Source organism: Mastigoproctus giganteus, chromosome 6, assembly GCF_048544385.1.
Source record: "Mastigoproctus giganteus isolate SK-2022 chromosome 6, ASM4854438v1, whole genome shotgun sequence".
Taxonomy (NCBI): domain Eukaryota; kingdom Metazoa; phylum Arthropoda; class Arachnida; order Uropygi; family Thelyphonidae; genus Mastigoproctus; species Mastigoproctus giganteus.
Genome location: NC_143580.1, coordinates 134,408,146 through 134,422,329, shown reverse-complemented (window position 1 = coordinate 134,422,329; position 14,184 = coordinate 134,408,146). Strand labels below are relative to the sequence as shown.

Here is a 14,184-nt window from a genome sequence, read left to right as displayed (position 1 = left end):
TATTTGTAACGTCACGTTTTGTCCATTAGTCCTCTGTTTTATGGACCCTGCTGCGGTTGTTCCATTAATATGAGAGACACGAACACCCATCTTCTTCAAGACTTTGTACATATTAAGTCTGTTATTAAATGGCTTTTTATTATTTTAATAATTTCGAAAAAAAAATAATAATCCTCGCTGTTACAAATTCGGGTCGTTGGAGTCTGTAGGGTCACGTATGTAAAAGGGTAACGTAAGTTTCTAGCTAGCAAACAAAAACAATATTCAAGTTCGCCTAATGATCATGAATATTAATGATAGAGCGATGTCAGTATCCCCCCTTTTCCCCGGGATAAATACCAACTAGTTTATATAAAGACAGTAGTCCTAATTCATCAGATCATAGTCTAATTATGTGTTTCTTTCAGCTGTTGACACCTGATATTGTTTCCAGCAAAATTTGGAACGTAAGCCTAATTTAAACGAACTCATTTCTTTATAAAAAAGACAATTGAAAAACTTGAAATGAATACATCACGAGGGGAGTGACACTATTTATATATATAAAGAAAGGGAAATATTGTCCAGATAGCAACGATTAAAAGTCTAATTGGGATATTTAAGATCAATGACATCCGTTAAGAAACCAGTCATGGAAATCCGGATTCTTAAGTTTAAGGTCGCCAAACTAAAGCAGGAAATATACGCAACCAAGTGTGGCCACCAACCAGAAAAAAGTTTGAATAAATTCCTATTTAGTAAACTATTATCAAGGAAGTAGCTGATAATTGTTAAAAAACAAACATATCTCATTATCTGTTTGTTTTTTTTTTTTTTCAAATAAAAATCATGGTGTTAACCAAACCGTAACATATCCCTTTTGTTTTAAATTTGTATGACAAGGAGACAAAGCGTCACGCGCAGAGTAGCGTCAAATCGTGCGTGACATTATGGAAAACACATTGTGAACGGAATGAAGGATTAAAATCGTAGGGTCAGATTTTGATTCTCCAAAGCGACTGGCAATAATATGTAGCTGTACACAAAACCCAAGAATATACCACAGTATATTAAAATTTTACAGAAAAATTTATTAAAACTCTGTACATTAGCTTTCTCTAGTTCAACTCATTGTACATAGTACAATATAATACAGTAAGTTGCAGTATATATTAATTGTTGTTGTTGTTTGGTTTTTAGGAGCATTAGCAACTAAGGCCATATTGCTCCAGGAATATGCGGTGGTCATTCCCTTGACCTTTCCGCATCCTCCGTATTTGGTGGTGACGGGCTCGAACCCCGGTCTAATCAAGAAGCATGTGCTACGCACTGCTGCTCCTTCCCACCTGGCTACGGAGGCGCCTATATATTAATTCTTAGGATTGTCAAGGTCCCCAAGTAGTTCGTGGTATTTCAGAGGGTGCAAGGCTGTTTGAACCCTATCATTGATGACTCTTGCGGTGTAGAACAACCACTGATCAGTGTTAAAATGATAATAAAGATCCAGATGAAGGGATTGTATAGGGTGAGTTGTCTCTGGTAAGATGGATGACCTGGATGACCATCACCCTGGTGATGGTCATCCAGGCTGAAGTAGAGCCATAAAATTTAAGAACCATATTCATGAGAAAGAGATCCTAATGGAGGTTAACCAGTTTGCATCTTCTCCAAAGATTTCAGAACCACAGACTAGGGAATGTAAATTGTTAATGATATTAAACTGATTATAAATGTTTATGCAAGTGTGGTCGTCCTGTTTTCAGAAGTCTGTTTCTGGTGACTTCCGATGGCCCACGTTGAAATCCATCTACTCGATTTCTTAAAACTTATAATGTAAAGGATGTTTTGCAATTCATGAATAAATTTTAAAAAAGTAGGATAGAAATCAGTGTATGAATATAAAAATAATATATTTTTGTTGTTTTTTTTTTAAATTCTAACCTTCAAGGTAGATTTCCTTTTTTGTTCAAGATGGCTGATTCAAACATTTCTGCTGATTTCAAGCACAGTAGAAATGTTTGAAATAAGGCAGGGTCGGAGAATATTAAGATGTCCGCTTTCTTTATTCTTTATATACCATAACAGTGGCCTACAGAGTTATTATGATGGTCAATCTACGCTCACGATGAAAATGTCAAGGGGAAACTGGGGGGAAACGAATAGGGAGGGAAATAGAAATAGTGCGTGTGACCTCTTGCCATCTTCCGTTCCAAGAAAGTTTACGCCTGTGCGTTTGTACAAGCGTAAACCAACGCTTCAAGACGGGCCTGATCACACCCCGCCACTTAAGAAACAAATACATGTCGTCGATAAGCAAGAAAGTCAGAAATTACCCTTCAGATATGCGCCCGTTAGCTGGTTTTATAGCAGTATCGTGCAGCTGGTCCTGCCATGATAGCCAGGCTTTAACTGCAGCGGGGGAGGAGACAGAGAGGGTGGCGAGAGCTAGTTGTGTGGTCAATGGAGGGTAGAATGGCGAGGCCGTCGGCTCTGTAGATTGTAATAATTGCGACTGGTGGCCTAACCTTCCAGCATCTTCCTTAAATGGCTATTTTCTAACAGCTACCAGCTAAGAGAAAAAAGAAAGAAAAAAAAAGCATATGGCGGCCGGTGTTCATGACAGCATGACCATTGAGGAAATATCATGACTCCTCTCTCTCTTCCTCTCTGTGTGTCTACAAAAAATTACTGCTCGACGCCTTTTAGACGGACTGGTAGCCGCCGAGAGAGAGAGAGAGGGTGATGAAGCACGCGAAAAGAAAACTTTTTTTTTTTGTTGCTGCGGACAGCTGAGAAGGTAATGGTTGCTGTCTGCCGCCTATGATTATAGCGTCTGTTGGTCTTGGAACTGTGGATACGAGTGGAGATAATATCAGGTGTAGGAGGGGGAACCTTCACCTCCCCTTCCTCCCTCATACAAGTTGATTACTTTTCCTATTTTATTTTATTTTACTTCTTTTTTTTTTTTAACCTTCTACCGACGTAAACATTTTTAGCGTTCAGGTAGATTGCCCTTCAGCGTGCTAACGTGTCATCCAACGAAACTGTCCCTAAACAAGCGGATAAATGTGGCGGCGTTATTCTAAAAGTTCGATAAATGGTTGCATCAGACACGTACATTCCACTTTAGTGAGTTTAAACGACGCCTTTGTATTGTATTGTTGAAACATCATACCTATGTTTCTAATTTGTAATTGTTGAGAAACATTATACCTATGTTTCTAATTTGTAATTGTTTAGAAACATCATACCTACGTTTCTAGTTTGTAATTGTTTAGAAACATCATACCTACGTTTCTAGTTTGTAATTGTTTAGAAACATCATACCTACGTTTCTAGTTTGTAATTGTTTAGAAACATCATACCTACGTTTCTAGTTTGTAATTGTTTAGAAACATCATACCTACGTTTCTAGTTTGTAATTGTTGAGAAACATCATACCTACGTTTGTAGTTTGTAATTGTTTAGAAACATCATACCTACGTTTCTAGTTTGTAATTGTTGAGAAACATCATACCTACGTTTGTAGTTTGTAATTGTTGAGAAACATCATACCTACGTTTGTAGTTTGTAATTGTTGAGAAACATCATACCTACGTTTGTAGTTTGAAATCATTTTATATCTAGAATCGTTGAAATCGTGTATGCAAATAGAATTTCACTGAAATCAGGTTGGAACTTTCTTCTTCTGTTTTGTATGTATTCTGGAGATTGTGGACATTTTATATTTGTAGTTTGTCTATTTACAAGAAGCAATAATATTGCGTCATTAATACTTTCATTTAAGCAACCGAAATATTACTTTCTGGAACTAAAACATAACTAAGTTGGCAACGTTGCCTAGTCAGAATGTGTCGTTTAGCGGATGCGAAATTTAGTGGCCATAAACCAGGGGTTTGATGTTATTTACGTTCTACTGGTTTCAAGGCATGGTGTAATGTGTTTGCTCCGCTTGCCGTTCATTTATATAAGTGAAAAATTAAGGAGTTTATGGTTCGCTGTTGTTCCTGCGCAAGTTACATCGAACGCAAACATTTCTTTCCACCAAAAGTGATAAAACTTTAGCACCGCGTTGACCAAACAAATTAAAACGATGTTAACTAGAGCGTTAAGAGAAAAATATGGTTAAATTTACTATCTAATTTAATTGGAGAATCTTTCATCTGGGACATTGATTAATTGCTTTAGCACTATTGATCACAGCAACGAGCCAGTTTAAAATGAAAGAAAAAATAATTTGCCACAGATATCGATAGAATGTTGCAGCTACTGGTGGTGGGAGAGTGGTCTAGATGCCATAAACCACATCACGGATGTCTTGGTACTAAAATTCAATTTTTTTTTTTTTTTTTTTCCTCTTCTTCTTTGGGCAAACGATATATTGGCTAAGGCCTTTTGTATGCTTTAGGGGCCAAATAGGCTTTCGCGACTTTGAAAGATAAATTCTGAGCATTAATAGCTTGCTCCCATTTATGGTGTTCAGGAAATCCTGTGGACGAGGCTATTTCGCTGCCTACGTTTTGGTTGGATTCCAAAATCACCTTTGGACACGGTTAGTTGCTCTGATGGAACTAAATTTTTTATGAAAAGGAAAAGAAAGCACGTGCCTATTATATATATATATAAAAAAACAGGGGGTGTAAAGCAGATACGAGAAAAGAGTTATACAATTTTTGCTGATAAGACCGGAAATACTGTTGCCGAAATCTTCCGATATGCAGACTATAGAATATGTCATGCATTAACAAACGAGTGCGGATGAATTGAGAAAAGTAATTGTATTTGGCATGACATGCACGTTTGAAGAAGCGTCGCTTGGCAACCGTTTCATAGAAATTTTCTAAAACTGTCAACAGAGCAAAGCTGATGGTAATCAAAGTCAATGAAAGCTCATTCGCTAACCGTTACGCAACAATATGGTAGTCATTGTTATAAATTTCAACACTGCGTCAACACGCGCAACTCAATTGTTACATAATTGTTAGAAACGGATCTGAACTTCCTTTATAAATTTTATTTAGTTTTTTTTTTTTTTTCTAAACATTTCTTTTCCTTTTTTTCCCTCCCATTCCATCGATCTCTTCTCTTTAAACCAAACAACGTTAGTTTACAAAACCACTCTGTATTTGAACAGACACTTCTAACTTTATTTTGAAATTCCTAACAAAGTTTATAGCGTTCTTGGACAACCTTTCTGTCGTTTCGAAGGACTGGCATTAATTAAGTGTCTACTTAACACAGAGACTATCAAGAAGTCGAAACGAAATCTCGCTCGAGCACCAGACCAAACTCTTCGCAATTCTTATTAGCCAGCAAAAGCGCGTGTTTTAGAAGAGTCATTGATTTGTCTTCGCTCTATTCCCTCACCGGAAATAGGCAGCCGTGTACCGAATGCGTCAAGTCATCAGCAAGTAACTACGTAAAGCTATCGCGAGGGACAGACGCTTCCAGCAAACCCGGACAAAGTGAAACGCACATCGTCAGCGGACTGTCCATCTCCGGAAGCGGACGACATTGCCGCGAGGGGGCTTTCCATCGCCGAGTCAGCAGAGGACCCAGATAATCCGATCTCTGGATGTTAACAGTGAAATCCTGAGTAATACAGCGTGTACCTAAGGGACGTTATGGAGGGACTTAGTATTTTCTGAGAGCGAGACTGGAACTGAGTTTTAGAGTCCGTGTCTGCTGTAACACAAAAGAAAAGTTTATTTTTCCAAAGTTTACAAAATATGTTTTTAAGATACACGCGGTTTAATGTTTCCAAAATGTTTTAAATTCGGATTCAATTCGAGAATCAAATGGAAGCATTGAAAAAGTGGTGTATAGAAAGAGGGTGGTAATCTGATTAAGGAACTGTTCACAAATTGCGAAGCAGGATATTTTAACTTTTCAAACAACCCTCCCAATGCAACAGTTTGTAACAACAACTTTGACCTCCACCTCCCCGTTATAATTTAACGAAATACTCAACTTTATGTCAGGTTATTACGATGCTGCGAATTCAGACATGCCGCGTGGCAAACCGTGCATAAATTAAAAATAAAAATCTTCGTTCTACTCCTTAATGCACGTTTATTCCATTCTGGCTCGAAACCTCAGTTAAGGAGGACCTGGGGCGAATCTACCCGGGGGAATCCAAGGGTAAAAGTCGAAAGCAAATCGCCGTGAAAGATAAAAAGAGGAGGGGCGAGTGAATTGTGACGTTGATTCACCTTGGACTCGGCGACATCCGCTAGTTTTGATTGCATGCACAGCAGACCTGATCCGATCTATTATTAATGAGAAAGGTGCCGTATGTATCGCCACAGATAGCCCAAAACGAGACGCTCTCGATTTCCGATAAAAGAGAAAAATGGTCCACTGCCTAAAGCAGTTTATTGTTTGATTAAAATGAATAAATATTGGTCTCCAAGGTGTACTTTGTCACAGCAGATGGTTCGCTGTTTTTTATTTAATTTTGTTTTTTTTTAATCCTCTGGTTCCATGCTAGCATGACACTCAAGTAACAGATGGCCTCGGTCGCCGTAATTACTTAACAGGCTTAACTGTTAGAACAGTAGAGCAGTGTGCCGCTATAGCCTGCCCAACTACAGCTGAAAGAGGTTCCTGTGAGTGAGTGGGAGCCATGCTTGCTATATATAGACCGAGTGATTTGTTATGATTCACAGTTAATTACGTTAATGTCACTAAGTATTAGTTTTTTGTACCTCTTCTCTATCTGTGCCAGTGTATGTAGAGGTATGGACTACATTCCAACAGATGTGCCGGGGTTAGTGAGGATTTCGGGGTTGATGCGCCTTTATAAACATCAACTATTCATTTGGAAATGGTTAGGGGAGTCTATAAAAACACGACGTTGCAGTTTTTTTTTTTTTTTAAACCTACGCTGCTGTCTGCAAATGACGTTCCAACATACTAAAGTATAAATTTCTAAGGATGGTAAGGTTCACGTGCCTTCGGAAGAGACTAAACCTCGCGCGGACTGACGTACATGCTGTATTCGGTGCCAAGAAGTACGTAGGACAACGTCTTTCCCGATTTAAAGTTTCGTCTGCTTAAAACAAACTGCGTAAACTTCCTGAATGTATGCGCACGTTTTTCTAGCTACCCCTCCGATAAAAAAATGTCTTTGTTCGGTGCAGAAATATTCTCGCTTCCACTTCCTGTTTATAGCGAATTCATCCCGACGAATAATTCCTCAGTTAAGTCGTCTGCTTCCATGCGTGGCGCGTTTTTCATAGCCGCGCACCACCACGTATGCTGTCGTCATTGTTGAAGATTACTATGGCAACAGTGCAAAATCTAATGGAACAGTTCAAATTATTGAAGGGGGCGGGGAGTAAAAATTAGTTTTTAAGGATCGATGAGGCTTTGAGTTTCTATGGGCGGGATTTTAAACCGTTAACTGAAAAAGTAGTCCCAACGAAGGCAACAAATGGAAGAATACCTTGGCTTGTGGCGTCTGTTAATTAGCATTCTTTTCATTTATCCATTTAACCATCAGCTGGAATCAGCAAAGATCCTCGCCGTCTATCTTTGGATTTCCTGCTTCACTGGCACCATCTCAAAAACGAAACACCTGTCTCATTAAATAAAGGAAACTTCCGCTACCCACACGTCTTAATATATAGTATTAAAGAAGACAGGAAGTCCTAATAAATATAAAAATAAATCTGCGAATTCTCTGCAAAAGTTTGTTTTTTTTCTTTTCCCCCTTTCTGTATAAAAAATGCATCAACGTGAATCATCCATTTCCGGTTATACGTTGGTAACAAGGAATTAATCTATTTATCGATAAATAAGTGGCCAACTGCTTCTTAGCAATTTTTTATTTCAAAAAAGAGGAAGGAAGCCAATAGAAACTCTTCAGATTGATAATTGCCATTTTTGAGTGTAAAAGAAGCGTTATTTACTTGTTCAATCATTTATTAATTGGGAAAAGAGTGTTGATCATTAATATCGAAGCATGATTTTAAATGATTTCACACAAAATAATCCACATTTCAAACTAACGTGCTGATAATAGTAAATGCTCCAAATAATGAAAAGTTATAAGCGAATGATTCATAAGATGTGAAACAATGGATAGGCATTGCAGGAAAGCTACTTCTAAAGGGGCAACTTATGATTTTTAAAATTTTATCATTAAAATGTATAAAATCTTTCTAAAATATTTTTACACATTATTTCTTTGCCAAATAAATGAACACTGCATAATTTAATGACGTGGAATTATAAAGCCCAAAACTAAGCTTCTTAAAAGACTTAACAATACTCGTATTCATCAAAATCAGACTAATGTTAATTCGAAAGATATTTAAACTCATTCCAGTAACGGAAACTAAAGAGTTGGTGCTTAAGTTTCCAAATGATAGCCTTTTGTCACGACTCAATCATTAATTCCCACTGAAGTGAAATAAAATTTTAAGGCAGACGTTGAAAAAAATAAGAAATTGAAGAATAAGCGGGTAATTTATCGAAACAAAGAGCAAATACGAGAATTGTCTTATAAATGGAGAAAGATCGTTAGCATTAATACGAGGCAGTCACGTAGCTTCTATTAATTTCCTCGGAATGATAGTTACGTTGCCTAATGATGAGAAGAGCTACTTACTTCCATAACAGGAAGGAGGCTACCAGTATGGCTACCAAGACGACGGAGGAGCACACGGCGATGATAGGTAACGAAGGGAATGCCGTTTGGGTGTATTCCGCCCCCACAGGCTCCATGTGGCAATACTGGAGGTCGTCGCCTCCCCCTTGACATTGGAGAGAGAGAGGAGGTGGTGGTGGTGGAATCATAAACTGGGGAGGCGGAGGGGGTCCTGGACAATCGCAGTAGTCGTATTCGGCATCCTCCACGTCCCAGTAAGGGCTCAAGTCCACTAGAGGGCTCTCTTCAGGATCCATAGTGACTGCGTGTCAGTGATAGGCACCTGTAAGTGAAGAAAACATTTATGAGAAAACACGCTTTAAAATAACCTTGAATTGCTTCATTTTTAACAATGCGTACTTATTTAATGTTTAAATTATTTAACTATGTTGCCACTACTTTTTAAACAGCCCTCATATATATATATATATTTTTTTTTTTTTTTTTCATTCCAGAAGAAATCCAGTATTTTTCTGTTTGCTGGCATCGACTGAATAAAGGTCCACATGTTTAATTAAAAAAAAAATGACTACCAAGTCATTTGACGTAAGAAGTTGAAACTGTTCAACTTATTGTCATAAAACTTCCGAGATCGGAGCACGTACCGAATTGCCCGTAATATTTTACGTTAATAATTTATGTAATTCTCGATACCAATACAGAATTCACTAGAATATCTTTTCTGCATCTGTGTCACTCCAAAATCCGGCCCTTATTCCTCGAAAAGGAGGAAACCTCGAGTTTGAAATCAGCTCTAATACGAGGCGTACAATTCGAGTCCCTTTGGGAAACATCAGACGGCGATAAGTGAAGGTTTTTCGGTGATCCAAATATCATTTATTTCTTAGGACGCTATCGTTATATCCGGGCAACGAAGTATATCATATCGAGCCCGAAATGAACACTAGACTTACACATTTCAAAGTAATACCGTCTCTTTTCCATTCGGAGCATGTGCACAGTGCACCTGCCGTGATAATTTGATTATATTTATGGTAAAATGGAGAAAGATATTCGGCAAAAGAAATATCACGAAGATCAGAGTCAGCAGATAAATCTTTAACAAGTACTCCAAACAGGAAGCTTGATGGAGTTATCTAATCCGAGTGAAATGTGCCGGAATCAAAGCTACTGAAGAGATTTTGCTATCATCCTTTAAGTTAGATTTAGTAGCGAATAAAATAAAGAATTTGATGAAAGTGAGTGCAGTGACTTGGGGCGAGGAAGCTGGAGATGGCTGGATATTATTCTAACTACATTCCTGTAGGATCTAGCGGCCATTACGCCTTCGTTTCATCACGGGTTCCATCCGCAGACTTTTATATTAGCGGAGTTCCTATAGCCATAAACTTTACCTTCGGGGATGGCGAAACAGAAAGAGTAAAAATAAAATAAACTCTCGAACCCGACTAAGTCTTGGGTAAATTTTGCAACAATGAGTTTGGAGGATGACAATTTTTGCAACAATGAGTTTGGAGGATGACAATTTTTGCAATAATTACTTGGAGGACTGCGGACAACAATGGAGGCATTAATATTGTTGCATGTTTGATAGACAGATTTAATAGCGCTGTTTATTTTCAGTTATATGAGAAAAAGCTCCGAATTATGCTGTTGTCCCGATTTAGAAAATGAAACATGAAGATCTTTTCTTTCTGTCTTTCTTAAAAGCTGGGTTAAATAAAACAGTCATTATATTTTAGCAGTTCATCGTGCAGTATTTGATATTAGACCTCTGGTTTTCCTAGTACCCGACTGAAGCGACATCTGTATACAAACACGTACTTTCTCGACGAATGCATACACAAATAAATTAGCAAAATGAGGACATAAACAAAGCCACCGAGACTATAAATAAACTTAGCATACGCCGACGACACATAAATAAACTGGGAAATGTTTACAAATAAACCGATTTTATAAAATTAGCGTGGCGCTCTCAAAATATGGAAACTTTTTTTTTTTTTTTTTTTTTGTGCCGGAGTGGGGGGAGGAGGTGTATCCTCGAGTGAGTCAAGAGACGAGAACGAGTGAATTGCATTAGACAAAATGCTAAATAAGGAGGACGGGAGACGTCTCCTAGTACTTTCGCTTTTCTCTTCTCTTCACTCACCTTTCTTTTGTGTCTCTGCAGAGATGTTTAAAGTCGTAATCGCATTACACGCGCGAACATACCGAACAAAATGAGAGAAGCGATTTTCGCATGAGCAGCTACGACGCCAACAGAATTTAAAATAAATATCGCGTGTCATAATGAGATGCAGGGGGGTAAAAGACGGGGGACGGAGGAGGGAGAAGTAGCAAACAATCTCCATCAAACGCTACTTTACAACACGAAACAGACACTTCCTCCAAGGGAAACGAAGGCGATCATCCCTTAATGAAATTTCTATTTTATCGTAAACGAGAATGCATTTACTCGCCACGGCAAACATAGCCCGTTACTAATGAATGCTAACATTTTCCAAGACGAAGAAAGGAGGTTCTCGCCAAAGAAACATTTGAATGCCTTCCCTATCTCTTCCAAGTCGGAATTCTGCCTCCTCCATGCGACTGCATTGAAACGGGGATATCCGCTTTTAAACTCTGTCACGCTTTTGAAACGAAACATTTCCCAGCGTGCATCGCTCTGGCGCTAATACTCCATTTATCAATGGAGTACTACGAGGCAGAAAGCGGAATGGAAAGAGTTGGACTCTCGTGTGGCTCCCTTTATTTGGCAGCTCGTCCCTTTCACCTTTTCGCTTCTCCAAAGAGACTGTCGTGGACACAACGGTACAAGAAAGAACTCGATAGATACATTTGACTGCCTGGAGATTCGCGAGATAACGCTCTGTTTATCTGGTCTGAAGCGTGGTATCAGTAAAGAATATAAAAAGACGTCACAGAAGGACTTTGGCGCCTCAACAAACAGGATGGTGACTCTTCAGAAAGCAGATATAAGCTCTACTTGGGAGGAAGTCTGTTCCTAATAAATGCTTCTTTCTTTTTAATGGAAAAAAAACCTTATGGTAGACACGAAAGCACCACGTATAAGATGTTTTCAATTCACACGATAACGTAATCTTTATTGGTAAGATTAGTAGTTAATCTGTGCATCAGAAGTAAAACACGAAACCGGATGCAGAGTCACGTGTTACTATCCTTACATCGCCGGTTCTTTGGAACGATCAGATAATGATCGTTTCAAGCTAATTATGACTCATTTGATTTTAAAAAAACTTCATATCAGACGAAATTAAAAGTCAGAATTAACTCCAAAAAGGTATCTGTCCCATTGTTTGTACTCACTTTCGTGTGAGCGAATTCATTAAGCCTAATGAGCATAATTTTGAAACGAATGTTTTTGAGTTGGTACTGAAGTGAATATTGATTTCTAAAATGATTCGTGGATCTAATACTATTACGTCCATTAGACAATCTTGGGCTGCAACTGCGCATGCTTGCAACCCGAACACGCAACAATACCAAAGAAACTGATGCTAATTACCACAGAATGTCTAGTGGGATGCAAGAGATCAAACTTCGATTTAATGACAATGCCCTGCCATCTTCGGTCAATTAAAATTCTCCGGATTACACCAGAAAGAAAAAAATTTAATTTTTGTAAAAAATAACTATGAAGAGAGAGAGAGAGAGAGAGAGAGAGAGAGAGAATAAATTTAGTTATCTAATTCGGTCACAGAAGCTTGTAACAGTGATACATGAGCGGTGCATCAAGTCTCGTTCGTTTATCTGGTTGGGAAATTCATTATTCGGTATGTTAGTTCTTTCTTAATTATTTCCAAAGAGGATGACTCCAAAGAGCTTGCGTTATAATTTATTTTTTAAATGGGAAATCGGATATTGAGGGTTTCTGGATTGAAACGGGGTTATCGAAAGGGAAAGTGGAATTTAGTGTATTGTCATCAGCAAGGATAATATTTACGGTTGGTGGAATCGGATTATTCTAATAAAAAACAAATAAGGCCAACATAATAATAGACCATCCTCCAAATGTATTGGATAATAAAATAAATAAATAAAAATCTAGTTAGGAAAAAGACATTTTCAATGACTTCTTCCCCTGTGAGCCTTAACGGAAATTTTCTTGTCTAGATGGAGGTCATCTTAGTATAAGGCAAATGCGAGACCACATTGGGATTATTTAGTCTTTATTCTAATCGTCGAATCCAAGAAGTATGGACTGAGATATTTGACAGTGAAATGCTGTAGGTTTTCTTAGACCAACGTTTTCTTACACTTACGATGCTTAATGGCTTGACTGGAGCATATTTATTCCTCCACCAATTCTTCTGTAGTAACTGACGGCAACGTAAGGTGTTTACCATGGACAGGATCGATTTTTGCAGCATTAGGCGTTTTATAAGTGAACTGTGCGTTTAATTCTAGCCTTTCCATTGGAATTAGATGAGCCTAGAATGGTTAATGGACGTTTGACGTGGAACTTTTCCCTTAGCCAATGTTCTGCCAGTGCAATTTTTAACGAAATTGAGTTTTTCCGGTTGAGGACTGCTCTGGCTTTTTTTTAAGACTAGACTTCTTTCTTCTGCTTAAAAACAGGTTGAGTGAGAGCCTGGATCCCGCCCTAGACTTGGGTGTCTTTCTCCTGTCTGGTAACCCATATCACACATCTTGTGAAGGGATCTTCGTCTGTTTCAGCAGTGCCTTTCTGAGTGTGCATGCCTTTTATATTATATATTTAATTCCCCAGAGGCGCTTTGTTTTTATTTATCGATATGCTCCAGTTGAAGTCACCTCTAACCTTTTTAAGATTTTTAAAGATTGTAATGAAAAGAACAGCTTTCTCAGTGAAAGTTCACGTGCTTCAGTCACATACATTTTTAATTCAATATTATTTTATACTCTGGACAGACATGCAGCCAGGGATTTACTTTACTGCTCTCCTAACCAAAAAGACGATTCTTCAGTCGCTCTGGAAATACTGCAGAAGCATCTACAACCGTTATACTGAAATATTTATATGTACGCACACTAAAGAAATGAATTTGTGTTTTAAAATAGTTGTTTATAAATAAATATAGGAAACAGAATTCTACTCCTCTAAACACACACTTGCCTCTTAGGGGCACCAGTTATTGACACTTCAAAAAAACAAGCGAAGGCTTTTATCTAAGTAAACTGACGTTCTGTATATTTTAGAGGAAAAACAAATATAATAGAATGATGGGTTTTGAAAGGCAGCCGTGTAATATTAATTTAAGAATTGAATTGATAATCCACGCAGTAATGTTTAGCGAATATGAGAGAAAGGAGGGAAAATCCGGGAAAGTTGATTAGCGCTTCTCCAGACAGACAATTTAGAGATACCTCATTCCATTCCCAACCCAGGTTTCGCGGTTAGTTACATCTCGGACCTGGAACTAACGCCTACACTTCTTTGTAAGATATTTACGATATTTTGTGCCGCTTCCAAAGCACTTTCCGTGCATCCAGACCCCCTCTCCCAAGACACGTAGATGCGGCAGTGTTTCTGAGGAAGGACACAGTTATGAGGAGGATGGCATCGCTGCTTCTCAACACACGCGTCA

General features: G+C 38.2%; 1 protein-coding gene across 2 annotated transcripts in view; it reads right to left on the bottom strand.

Moving 5' to 3' along the window:
* Positions 1-14,184, bottom strand: part of LOC150084592 (uncharacterized) — a 189,391-nt gene that overhangs the window by 122,442 nt on the left and 52,765 nt on the right. For both annotated transcript variants that reach the window (XM_090376498.1, XM_090376499.1), the window contains exon 2: positions 8,594-8,915. In XM_090376498.1, the coding sequence (XP_090232624.1) occupies positions 8,594-8,889 (296 nt within the window). In that variant the 5' untranslated portion in view covers positions 8,890-8,915. The remainder of the gene's footprint in view (positions 1-8,593; positions 8,916-14,184) is intronic.